The 14,209-nt window shown below is 38.4% G+C and overlaps 1 protein-coding gene across 1 annotated transcript; it reads left to right on the top strand.

Annotated features, from left to right (window-relative positions):
- The first annotated feature begins 713 nt into the window (after window positions 1–713).
- On the top strand, window positions 714–12,864 carry FAM200B (family with sequence similarity 200 member B). The gene is made up of 2 exons (XM_057502113.1): window positions 714–862; window positions 8,616–12,864. Exon 2 carries the CDS (start codon window positions 9,347–9,349, stop codon window positions 11,318–11,320), a length of 1,974 nt encoding a protein of 657 aa, XP_057358096.1. The 5' UTR covers window positions 714–862; window positions 8,616–9,346; the 3' UTR covers window positions 11,321–12,864.
- Window positions 12,865–14,209: the final 1,345 nt, after the last annotated feature.

Below are 14,209 nucleotides of genomic sequence, written 5' to 3' on the forward strand. Positions count from 1 at the left end.
AGACTGACAACATCCTGTGAAGTCTTAAGAGTTGAAATGAAAAAATTTTCAATTAAAAAAAAAATCTACCATTGTTTTCTATTTCTTAAAATTGTAAAAGCAGTAAATATAGCAACCCGAAAAACGGTTTGTTAACAAAGATGTACTTCTTTGCGCTTATTTTGTTAATAACTAAGAAATATGTTTTAATAAAATCCTTACAGGGCATAAATAGAAATACATATTTACATACGTTTTGAAGTCCATATGGTGAAATGCAGATTTATGTTAAATATCAGTGAACAGCTAACCTGAAGGGACGCAAGACTACTATGATTATTAAATACGGTACGGTCCTCCAAGTAAATAAGGTACAATGATACTAAAATTCAAAATTCTCCACCATCTCTTACAAATACTGTCAGAATTACTAGAGTGCGCTCGGGGGTCACACAGATGGGCCGGGAGGGCGAGGGGCGGCGGAGGCCGGGGCCGTGTTTACCTCGCTGTGGGTGCGGCTCAGCGCCACCTGAAGGGCCTCTTTAATCGGCAGCAGCCTCTTCTCATCCTCCATGGCGCCTGGACTCAGCCGACAGCCGGCCGCGAAACTCTCAGAAAGTGCTTACCGTCCCAGCGTTCAAATAACTCCCGCGGAAGAAGAAAATACCGCGAGACTGACGCGAGAGTCTTCGGGAAGCGAGATTGCGTAACCGGACTGCGGTTTCGCGCGTGCGCAGAACACCGAACCAGCCCTTTTCCGATGGAAAGTGTGGTTTTCTGAGTGCAGAGGTTAGGCCGGAAATAGCGTTGCGCAGGTAATGGCGAGGCGAGCTGAACTGCGGCTCGACGGGCGAGACTGATGGATTGCAGTGCTGGGCTGGAGGTGAGAAGGAAGAAGGGCAGCCTCTGATGGCAGTGGATCAGAGTCTGTTAAAGGGAGGCGTTCTGGGGTTCGTTGCAGGAGACACTTTATGGTTTTTGCTTAGGGAACGAACTGGGGTTTCCCAGAGGGTAGGGGGTAGCGATCCAGCATCTAAGAGGAGATACTCTAGGGTCGGGTGAAAGGGGCAGGCTGAAGCTCTTGGAGGGCCTCGTTAGCCCCGGCAGGGCTGGAAGGAACAGTCGGGAATCCGCTGAGAGGAGGGTTACAGTCTAATCTGCCTACGGCTGATACCCAGGAGTCCCTGCCCTTAGGGCCTGGTGTCCTAAGTGTGCCTAAGGACAACGCGGGAAACAAAGGGGAGCACAGGAGATGGAAGGTAATTTTAAGTTACTGCTTATGAGATGTATTTGCGATGTCTTCAGGAAGGAATCAAGCCTAAGACATCCTTTCAAAAAAATAGAAAACTTTAGAAAGACAAAAGGCAGAAACAAATTACATTTAATGCTTTTGTACGTGGCACCCGACGGAAGAAACAAAGTAAACGAAATCCTTTGCTCCACCCAATCTCATCCTGTTCCCTCTTACCCAAGGAAACCAACCACTCTCCCAAGCATCGTTATATTTTATTTTAATTAGATAATATTGTTTTGCCTAGTTTTAACAATCATTGGTAATAATACCAATTTATGGTTATGAAATTGCACATATCTTTTGCAGCTTGTTTAGATTTGTCAATGTTAATGTAACTGAAGTTAATTCATTGTAACAGCTGAACAGGTGTTCAGGTATTCCTTTATATATCTCTGGTTATGTTTTCATGTTTTGTAATCCCAGTGCCTGATGCACTGTGAAGTTTTTAAAAGAATGCTGCAGCAGTTGAGCTAAATCAAAAAGAATGAATATAAATTGAAATGACGTAAGGCTGCAAGAAGAGTATTCCAGGCAAAGAGAATACTAACCAGAACAAATACAAAAGCATAAAAGTGCATGTTGTATTTCAAGAACTTCCATAGTCTGAGAGCTTGAAATGTAGAATTGAATGGAGGTATGCGATGAAGGAGAAACCTAGAAAAGTAAAATCTTAATTTAAAGGATATTGTCCCGAGGAGTTACACTAGCTCAGAACCACTAGGGGTTTTTGAATATGAGGAAACTAATCCAAGCTGCATTTTTAGCCATGCAAGAGGCATATGCCATATATTTAGGAGATAATATAACACCGTGGAGAAATATCTAAGAGGAAAGAATCTAGTGGCAGAATCTAAAGACCACCTATCAAGCATTATAACAATAATGATCATTATGTTAAGTATCTATAACAGTCATGCAGACTTCCTTAAAATCCTGAAACATTTTCCAAGGTCATTCATAGTACTACTTTCTAGGCAACTATTTTATACCTTCTTTTGTCAAACTTGGAACATTTTCAACTCCTGCCTCCCATTTAGCTGATATCTTGCACCCTGTTTCAGTTAGAAAAGGATGATGCTTTCATTACATCCACCAGGTCTCCCTAAAGCACTACCTCTGCTGTTACTGTAGGCAAATTGTCTGATTCTTTAAGAATATTTTTGAATACAAGAATCTGAAGAGTAGCCAAACTCCCAAGGAAGATTGGGTTGAAACAGAAATAGTAAAAATATAAAGAACAAAAAGATTAAACGACAATCATTTTTGTCTAAAAGAATAAATAATAATATATACCTATAGTAATATAAATGAGATACTAGTATTTTTATGTGGGTTTCTTATTTTCAGGTAAATTTAGGTGTTTTATAAGCTAAATCTAGACATAGTTCGTGTTTGTTTTTATAGAACCACTGTTTCTACTACTTGACGTTTTAAGCAGCTTATTTTGAAATAGGGTATCTTTCATGATCTTTGTTTTTTTAGTGGACTTTTTATTGTGGAAAATTCTAACATACAACAGCAGGGAGTATAATCTAATGAGCACCATGTACCCATCACCCAGTTTCAACAATTACCAACATTTTCCCAGTTTTTTCTTTAAATTGTCCTCCCTACTTTTTTGTTGTTGGCATATTTTTTTTTTATTGAAGTATCATTGCTACACAATCTTATGTTGGTTTCAAATACACAGCACAGTCGTTCAGCATTCACACATATTATCAAGTCCTCACCCCCTTCAGTGCGATCATTGTCCATCAATGTAGTGAGATGTTACAGAATCATTAACTGTATTCTTCATGCTGTACTACCGTTCCTGTGACCAACCTATATTGTGATTGTGAATTATTGTGCCCCTTCTCCCTCCCCTCCCCTCCTCTTTAGTGATCACTAGTCCCTTCTCAGTGTTTACAAGTCTACTGCTCTTTTGTTCCTTCTGTTTTGCTTTGTTTTTATACTGCACAAATAAGTGAAACCATTTGGTATTTGTCTTTGCCTGCCTGGCTTATTTCATTGACCATAATACCCTCTAGATCCATCCATGTTGTTGCAAATGATAGGATTTCTTTTCTTTTTATGGCTGAATAATATCCCATTGTGTATATGTACCACGTCTTTATCCGTTCATCTGTTGATGGACACTTGAGTTGTATCCATATCTTGGTTATTGTAAATAGTGCCGTGATAAACATAGGGGTGCAAATGTCTGTTTGAATCAGGGATCTTGTTTTCTTTGGGTAAATTCCTAGGAGTGGAATTCCTGGGTCAAATGGTATTTCTATTTTTTGTTTTTTGAGGAACCTCCACAATCCTTTCCACAATGGTTGCACCAATTTACATTCCCACCAACAGTGTAGGAGGGTTCCTATTTCTCCACATCCTCGCCAACATTTGTTATTTCTTCTCTTTTGGATAGTAGCCATCCTACCTGCTGTGAGATGATATCTCATTGTGGTTTTGATTTGCATTTCCCTAATGATTAGTGATGTGGAGCATCTTTTCATGTGCCTGTTGGCCATTTGAATGTCTTTGGAGAAGTGTCTGTTAAAGTCCTCTACCCATCTTTTTATCATGATCTATTTTTAAAATTGTGTTTTGCTAGCCTTTGTCTTACATATTACCAAATTGTCCAAATACAGTTTGGTAACTTAGTTTTCACTAATAAAAACGATGTGTAGTGTATGGCTTAATACAGGTGTTATTCATTTTCTCAGTTGTTTTTTCGAATATATTTATTGAGTACCTATCCTGACAAACACTATTCTAGGAACAGATAGATAAGATTCATTAGTGGACTGTCACTAACCTGAAATCATATCACGTGACTATATTAGTGCACCTTGGAAACTTACAAGTATTTGGTCACCTTAACTGGAATTCTTTCCTAAAGGATGGCTAAGCTAGATACACACATGATTAAAGAGCTTTATTGCTCCAAAATGTGGCTACATATCCACAGCAGTCAACTTCAATGCATACATTTTAAGCATTAGTGCACATATTTATAGATCTTTGAAGTTTTGGCCAGAGGGACCTGTCCCAGCAGAACCCCAGCAGGGTTATAGGATCACTTACCAATATTTGTACTTGTACAACATTTGTACAACACTTGCAACTAGTGTACTTGCTTATGTTATGATACATAGTATTCTGATTTACATTGAGTTCTAATTGAGAATATCTCCGTTTAAATTCAAGTTCCAAAACGCGTGGTTAGAAAAATGCCTCAGGTTTGAAACTATTCCTATAAACTACTCTGACTCCCATTAAGGTGCCTTTCAGAGATATTAGGTACAGAAAGGAGATGGCAAACAAAAGACTTTGGAGAATGTATGTTTAGTTCTGTTTTTCTTAAGGTATATAAAGTAAATAGTTGAAATGAAAAATATTTGGAGGTAGGTGGCATACAGGATAAAATTCTAGTAGTTTTGAGATTTGGAGGGAAAAAGGCATTAAAAACAATGAGCATCTTTATTTGGTACTTATAACTATAAGAAGAGAGTCATTAGTTATTTCTCACCTATTAAGGGCAACTATATGTCAGATCCCTTTAAGGCTACTGCAAATTGCCCTACAACTCTTTGTATTCATTAAAAAGATTTAGATTCAGTTGCTTTTCCAGAAGTTTTATTCCAGCTTAATATAATGTACAGCATGCTCTGACATGCAAGAGGCATATGCCATAAACCCTTTACTTTAGTCCGCTATCTACCTTGGCAGACAGGACATGAGGCCTTCAAAGAAAAGCTTTGTCTCTTTCAGACCAAGGTAAAATATTTAGAACTTGCCATCTTTTGAGGAAATATCTAACTCAGATTAAGTCAAAGGATCTACCAGGCCCTGAATTCTCTCCCAGATGTGCACCTTTTTAAGTATAACTAAGTACCATATGTAGTAGATCTCTGGCTACTTAGCCATAGTTAAAGCATTTGTAATAACTAACCAAGTTGATATTTTCAAGCTCCTCCCAAACAGAAAACTACAAAGAGAGCGCTAGAGACATGGTGATATATTTTGCTGTACTATGTGTTACCACTTAATCCTGCTCCCTGTAGCAGTAGCTGCTTTCTCAGGTGGCGCCTGCTGCCACCTTCCTGGGACCTCCCTGCAGCTTCGTTCCAACAGCATTGTTCTAGGACACCCTTTAAACCTTTTGGTGTCATATACAGTTTTGGCCCTTAAATTCAAGATTGAACTTTTGTCCAATACTAAACAGACCAAATTTGAGAGTCTTCTTTAGGTAGTTCTCCACATCACTCTTTTTTCTGAATTGTACCAAATGATGTTTACCCATCTCACCAGCCACCTTTACTCCTATAAATACCTTCAGGACTTACTCTCCTCAGTGCTGACTAGGTTCTCTTTCTGACTGCTCCTGTCAGAGAGACCAACAGGGTAACTCAGCAGGCTAGGCCATCACATAACAGCTTGAGATCCTTGGCATTATTTGAAGTCTGTCAATATGAAGGAGTTACCTTAATAAAAGTTAATGCTGTTGGTCCCCCCACCCCCCGCAACCAAAAGTAACATTTGCACTTGTCTATAAATCATAGCCTGTGCCCACAATTTTGGCATGCTCCAGCCACAAAAAGATAACGCAAGCTTTGCTGGGCTCCTCAGTAAATATGCACAGTACACACAATCCAGTGACCAGGCTCCTTAGCTTTTACCTGAAGGAATTGAAACCATATCCTCACAAAAAACTGCAGCCAATGTTTATAACAGCATTATTCATAAGTGCCAAGATTTATAAGCAACCAAGATGTCTTTTAGTGGGTGAATGGATAAATAAGGGTATTACATCCAGACAATGGAATACTGTTCAGTGCTAAGAAGAAAGGAGCTATCAAGCCATGAAAAGACTCAGAGGGACTTTAAATGTGTGTTACTGAGTGAAAGAATCCAGTCTGAAAAGGCTACATACTGTGTAGTTCCACTGTGTGACATTCTGGACAAGGCAAAACCATGGAGACAAGAAATAAAGACTGTGGCTGCCAGGAGTTGGTGGGAGGCAGGGAGGGGATGAATAAGCAGAGCAGAGAGGGTTTTTAGGGTGGTGAGAATCTTCTGTGTAATAACACAGTGAAGGGTACATGTCATACATTTGTTAGAACCCATAGAAGTAGAACACCAAGAGTGAACCTTAATGTAAATTATGGACTTGGGGTGATTGTGAGGTGTTAATGTAGGTTTATCAGTTGTAACCAATGTACTGGTTTGGTGGGGGATGTTCATAATGGGGAAGACTAGGTGTATATGGGGACAGGGAGTATGTAGAATTCTCTATCTTCTGCTCAGTTTTGCTGTGAACCTAAAATTGCTCAGAAAAAAAGTCTATAGTGTTTTTTAAATGATTTATACATGACAGTGTAATTCTCCTTCAAGTTTACTACTGTTAATAGTAAAGCCCATGTGGATGTAATAATGAAATCTCACAGAGGAATGTCACCAAGACTATACCACCTCCCTTCTGGCAACATCTTTCTTGTTTCAAGGTCACCATCTCTTATGATGAGTCTTTCACAGCTGGCTTTATTATTAAAAGGTTAGGCTCCCATGTAAATACTATAGCAACAGGCTGATGAACATCAATGGCATTCATAATTTGTAGCATATTTTTGAGGGCTGCCTTGTATTCCTAAAACCTAGCCCTTGCTGGTATGTGGTACTATACTCTTGTTTCACCCATAGGGGGAAGGATACATGATAACTAGAATGAAAAGTTATTTGGTATATTTGGGGGCGGGGGGGATTCCAATCTTCCTCTCAAGTGATTGGGGAGAATCCATTCACTGGGCAAGTAATAAAAGTAATCTCAAGATATAGGTGTTTCACAGAACCCAAGGGAAAGGGACTGGGGAGAATGGGTGAGAAGAGAGGGATAAGGGGAAAAAGAGGCATTACAATTAGCACACATAATGTTGGGGTGGGGGCATGGGGAAGATAGTATAGCACAGAGAAGACAAGTAGTGATTCTATAGCATCTTACTACGCTGATGGACAGTGACTGTAATGGGGTATGTGGTGGGGACTTGATAAGGGGGGAAATCTAGTAACCAAAATGTTGCTCATGTAATTGTATATTAATGATATAAAAAGAAAAAAAATTCTCTAATAGGTTAAAAAAAAAGATACAGGTGTTTCAGTTTTAATACTGTGACTTCCTATAAGAACTCATGGAATGCAGTATATTTTCACTAAAAAGTAACAGCTTATGAGGAAGACAGGATTATGGTCAAACTGTAAAACTTTGTAATCAGAGCCATAACAATATTAAAATTATTTAAAGCACACCCTTGAAGAGAAATGCAGACACAGAAATGATTGTCATGATGTAGGAAGTTTTTATCCTCATGGATACCTAGAAACGGGAGGTGGAGCAAGCAACACCATGCGAGGGGGCCACAAGGGGAGGCGCCAGCATTGGGCAGGACATGGAGGGAGTGGAAGGGGAACCGCAGGAAAGCCTGTGCAGTGGTTTTCTAGAGAAGGTAAGGGCGAGGCAGGGCAAGCAAGCTGAGTAAGTTTAGGATTGGCTTCAGCAGGCCCTAGGGTATGGAGGCTTGGTATCTGTCCCTGGGTGATGAAGGCAGGGGCGTATTGGTGGTGTGTAAGAGCCTGATCATGGGGGTTAAGGTGGGCTAGGGTCTGGATTGGTTAGTTTGCATATAAAAGTTGTGCCCCTGGGTTGAGCTGTTTGCTACCAGTGGAGTGTGCCATCTCTAGGAATTAGCTGACACTGGAAGGGTCAGTCCCTTCCTGATCAGGGAAAACCCAGATGCAGAGCATCAGGAATACAGAAAATAAGAAAATACACTTAGTGCAAACAATCCTACTAAAAGTATTAATGCTGTTAATATGTTGAATTTCTAATAAACACGACAGTAAATATTACTTTACACTCACCCCCTGCAAAAAGGACAAGGTGGAAAGATGTGTTAGGAAGTACTGTTTTATGGTGATGAGGCTCAAATACACTAAGATCAAAGAGAACAGCACAATGAGTATGTAAATTCTAAGGTAGGCATGGCCATACTGAGCTAAGAAGAAGTAGATAGGGTGAATGAACTGTACTCATGGCTTGCTGTTTTCAGCTTTGTCAGTGTGCTTTGCAACTCATGATGCTGACTCCCAGGTTTTCCTGACATCATTTTTTCTATTTACCAATCCTGGTTGAGGCGCTATGCCTTACAGAAATAGGTCTAAGCCTATCTAACATAGCAATGAAAGGAGCTACAGGCTTTTTGCTTCACCCATTATCTTGAATATGGCATAGGACCCCATAGCTGGCAATGATAATACTCTGTATGATGCTTTAATGTCATGTCTTTGGTCTTATTTCCAGGTCAAGGATGCATTCTAAGAAAGTTTTAAAGTATGTGAGCAGCTGCAACCTGAGAGTTGACCTAGCCATGGAAAACCTCATTGGCTCTCACTGGATCAGACCATAATTGGCACTCTTAAAAATTTTTCCCATCAAATTGTATCAAGAATGAAAATCTAAGATACACCTACCACTTCAGGAAAGTTACTCTTGCAGCAAACAGTCTAGCAGATCAGCTTGTTTCTTTGACCATCAAGGAGACATACTCAAGCTACCAACACAACAGAGGAAGATGTCTGTATCAGTGCTATTCACATTATGTGTTTGACCCATTAGTAGGTCCTGAAATTAATTCTGTGAGTCATGGTGAACATTTTTTAAAAACAAAATAAAATATAAAATATCAGAGTGCTTCCACGAATCCTTTGCTAGAATTGTCCAAGTTGCAATGAATACTAAAGTCAGTTTCAATATGTGAGAAGATAATTAATGGAGAGGATGTGATGAATAGAATTTATTAGCTAAGAAATGGTTTTTCAGTCATTTGTCCACTGGTGTCTTAATTTTCATGAAAATAAGTTAATGTTCTGTCTAGTTTTGTATTACTATGACTTGCAACTAGATGTGAATTCAGATGTTCAACTGAGATTGAATTGCAAACTGCATTTTTTGCAAGATGTTATCTAAGCTATATATATATACACATGTATTTTGAGTTAGCAAGTATAACATTTTAATCAGTTACTTGTAAAATGGATCATTTCTTTTTTAAAAGAAAGAGAAATAATGAAATGAAATATGCAGAAGCATGTTCAAATTCAACCATTGGATCTGAAAATATGAATAGCAACAGTACTGAAAAAAATATCGACTCTAATCTGCAAACTTCAACTTCATTTGAGCCACATTTCAAGAAGAAAAAAGTAAGTGCAAGACGTTACAATGAAGATTATTTAAAATATGGTTTTATCAAATGCGAAAAACCCTCTGAAAATGATAGACCTCAGTGTGTTATTTGTAATAATATTCTTGCAAATGAAAGCTTAAAACCTTCAAAATTAAAAAGGCACTTAGAAACTCAGCATGCTGAGCTTATTGATAAGCCTCTTGAATATTTTCAAAGGAAGAAAAAAAATGTAAAATTACCAACACAGTTTCCTAGTTCTACAACTGTTAGTGAAAAGGCCTTATTATCATCATATCTAGTTGCGTATTGTGTGGCCAAAGAGAAAACGGCTCACACAGCTGCTGAAAAAATCATTCTTCCAGCATGTTTGGATATGGTGCGTACAATTTTTGATGATAAATCAGCTGACAAATTAAAAACTATTTCTAGTGATAACACAGTGTCTCTTCGAATTTGTACTATTGCAGAACATTTAGAAACAACACTTATTACTCGATTACAATCCGGTATAGATTTTGCGATGCAGCTTGATGAAAGCACTGATACTGGAAGCTGTGCAGCACTTCTAGTTTATGTCAGATATGTGTGGCAGGATGATTTTGTGGAGGATTTTTTGTGTTGTTTAAATTTAATCTCACACCTAAGTGGATTAGATATTTTTACAGAATTAGAAAAGTGCATTGTTGGCCAATATAAATTAAACTGGAAAAACTGCAAAGGAATTACAAGCGATGGAGCAGCAAACATAACTGGGAAACACAGCAGAGTAATTAAAAAATTGCTAGAAGTTACTAATAATGGCGCTCTTTGGAATCATTGTTTTATACAGCGTGAAGCTTTAGCATCCAGAGAAATTCCACAGAATCTCATGGAAGTATTGAAACATGCAGTGAAAGTTGTTAATTTTATTAAACGAAGCTCACTAAATAGCTGGCTTCTTGAAACATTTTGTTCAGAGATTGGAACTAATCATACCCACTTACTGTATCATACCAAAGTTCGTTGGTTGTCTCAAGGGAAAATACTTGGTAGGGTTTATGAACTCAGGAATGAGATTCACAGTTTTCTCACTGAAAAAAAATCTAATTTGGCAAGTATTTTTGAAGATGATATTTGGGTAACAAAAATGGCATATTTAACTGATATTTTTGGCATACTTAATGAATTAAGTTTAAAACTACAGGGGAAAAACAGTGATATATTCCAACAGGTCGAATGTATCCAGGCATTCCAAAAGACATTATTATTGTGGCAAACAAGACTTAAAAGCAATCATCCCAGCTATTACATGTTTCCAAGATTTTTGCAACATACTGAAGAGAATATCATTAATGAAAACATTTTGAAAGAAGTAAAATTAGAGATACTATTGCATCTCACTTCTCTATCTCAAACTCTTAACTATTTATTTCCAGAAGAGAAATTTGAAACGTTGAGAGAAAACTGTTGGGTAAAAGATCCATTTGCTTTTAGAAACCCAGAATCAATAATTGAGTTTAACTTGGTGCCTGAAGAAGAGAATGAATTAATACAGCTCAGTTCTTCATATACATTGAAGAATGATTATGAAACCTTAAGTTTATCAGCATTTTGGATTAAGGTAAAGGAAGACTTTCCCTTGCTAAGTAGAAAAAGTGTCCTGCTGTTATTACCTTTCACAACAACTACTTTGTGTGAACTAGGATTTTCAGTCTTAACCCAGTTAAAAACGAAGGAAAGAAATGGATTGAATGGCACAGCAGACATGCGGGTAGCCTTATCCTCCTGCGTTCCAAACTGGAATGAACTTACCAACAGGCAAGCACACTCATCACATTAAACAAATCTTTCCTGGTTTTTTTGTTTCTGTGTTTCTCATTTTCTGATACTTTTATATGTCATATTTAAGTATTAATACAACATTGTATGTGATAACTATTTTTCTTATATTTAAGTATTAATAAAACCAATGTAATTTTATATTCATTGAGCAAAAATTTAATGAACCTCTTGTTAGAGGCCAGGAACTATTCTAGAGACATTTGGGAGATGAAACAAAGATCGTTCTCTAGTGGAGCTTATGTTCTGGCAGGGAGAGAGAGACAGTGAGCGTAGTAGGTAAACTTTGTAATAATTAGAGGAAAATGAGTATGAGAGAAAGAGAAGAAAGGAGGTCAGAGGACTATTTGGGGACTAAATCATGAATGGCTTTTGTAGACCATTATAGGGCCTCTGGGTTTTTGTCAGTGAAACAGCAATTGAAGGATTATGTGGAAGAGAGAAGTGAAACAAATTAGGTTTTAAAAGACTCACTCTGCTATTTTCAGGATAGGTTGAATTAAATGTTACATCCCTAAAGAGGTCTTTCCTAACTACCTTAAGTTTAGGTACAGCCTCTGTTTTTTTTCCTTCTTTGTAGTATATAATTAGTAATATATTTGAATACTAGTACTGTCAATCTGCCACCCTGAATGAATGCTCCATAGGAGTAAAGATTGTGCATCTTGCATGATACATAAAGCAGATATTTGGTATACATTTTATGAATAAATGAGTCGATGATGTCTAACATCTCTAACTCGAGGTCTTTTTCCCAGGAATAATTACTAAATGTGTGGCAAATTTCTTTGCCTTTTTTATATTTTAGAATCTGAGTTGATTAGGTCATCTCTATAAGTATCCAAAAGTGACATTGATTGATGTTTCCTCTCACTGTTGATAAACTTACATTGCTTGATATGTCTTCCTCAAACTTATTTCAACTTCCACCTCTGTTCCCTGACCCCACTGGGTGATGCTTCTTTTGACATGGTCTTCCTTTAAAATCATAAAGGCTAGCAAGTCCTTTCCATCAGCTCCCACAACCTAGCATTATTGTGATAATTGATTTCTGAGATGTTTCTGTTATATTGAAAGTTAAAAATTTTCCCTTATTGTGCTTGAAATAAAGCATTGAAAGACAATTCTTCATAAATTTATCACATTTCTACACAGTCTGGATCCTCTGAGAGGTATTTGCCTCCAAGTTAAGAATGTGTAAGGGGACATTCCAGGATACTAAAGCGATAGACAGCTCCTTCCCTAGCGACATCCCAGAGAAGTAAAGGTAAAGTCCTCTCCTTCCCCTCCCCAGAGACGTTTGTTTGCATTCCAGAGTAATGACTAGAACCTGGAGGAGAGGATGGGCAGGTGTGCCCGCAGCTCCATAAAACCTGAGTCTCCTGTGGTACAGCCTCCTGAATGATGCAGTGTAACACCTGCCATGGGAACAGTGTATCTGCCGTGGGAATTGGAGCCTGGGGGACTGATGCGCAGTGCTGGTCTGGCAGTTTTGGGGTTTTTGTCTTTTTTTTCTTTGTTGTGAGTAATAAATTGTTCCTCTTACCCAGAAGTCTTGTGTTTTAATCTCATATATGTCATTTCTGCAAAATCCCTTCTACCATGTAAGGCAACATATTCACAGGTTCCAGGGATTAGAACTGGGACATATTTAGGAGGGGTGGGGACCACTATTCATCCTATCACAGTCTAACCCCTGCTCCCCAAAGACTCATATACATCCCATATGAGAAACACATTCATCTATCCCAAGGTCACCACAAGTCTCACCTTATTACAGCATCAAGTCAAGTCCAAAGTCTCATCTAAACCTCATCAGCTCAAAAGTCCAATCTATCTAAATTAGGTATGGGAGCAGTTCTGGATGTAATCCATCCTGAGGCAAATCCTTTACCTGTGGACCTGTGAAACCTGAAAGCAATTTCTGTGCTCAGAAAACAAAACTGATGGGACAGGCAGAGGGGTAATAGTTGACAGCCGTTCGCATTTGGACAGGGAGAAGATGGAAGGCAAAGGACGCACCACCCAGTCACTGTCAAAGTCCACCTGGGCAAACTCCACTAAATTTCAAAGCCTGAGAATAACTCCTGGTTCCAGCCTCTGCCCTCTGGACCTGTGTCTCAACTCTGGAGCAGTGGCCCCGCCTGACAGTCTTTTTACACTATGTCCTCAGTCCCTCTAGTCCAACTTGACAATGTTACTATTTGTATAACATTCTCAAAAACTTTGTGGGGCACAGGGATTCACTCCATTAGAAAAGGCTACTCATCTTTCCTGAGTAATATCTCGGGGGCTTCTACTCAATGGCTGAGAGGATCCATGGATGGCATACCCCTTCAAAAAGCCCTCTGTGTACTGAACACTAACTTTTTGTACTTCCCAAGCATTAGCAAAGGCTAGCCACACTTACTAACAATGGTTAAGATGAAAACATTTGATGTATGTTTTATCACAATTTAAAATTAAAAAAAAAAATGTTAAGGTTGCTGGCCACATTATTGGCTTTCTCTCTAAGGCATTCTTTCCTGACAGTGGATCTCTTTAGCATCTTTTGCAACCTAGATAGACTGAGAATTACACAAATCATCAACTTTTAGTTCCTATTTGTAACAATTCTCTCACCTTACCTGTTTCACATTTTACTGAAAGCAACTGGAAAAAAACCATCACACCCTTCAGTACTTTGGAAATCTCAACTAAATAGCCAAGTTCCATTGCTCACAAGTTGTGTTTTCTGTAAGTCATAGGACATGAGTCATCCAAGCTTTCTACCATTGTATAACAAAACCTTTCCTTGGGTTTCAGAGAACATGTTCCTCATTTCCTACTGATCCCTCACCAGCAGTGGTTTTACCATCCATTTTCTACATTTTGTTTATAATGACTAAGC

Source organism: Manis pentadactyla, chromosome 5, assembly GCF_030020395.1.
Source record: "Manis pentadactyla isolate mManPen7 chromosome 5, mManPen7.hap1, whole genome shotgun sequence".
NCBI classification, from domain to species: Eukaryota; Metazoa; Chordata; class Mammalia; order Pholidota; family Manidae; genus Manis; species Manis pentadactyla.

Excerpts from the sequence above, each read along its gene's own strand:
- FAM200B (XM_057502113.1), top strand. The coding sequence starts at position 9,347 with ATGGATCATTTCTTTTTTAAAAGAAAGAGAAATAATGAAATGAAATAT.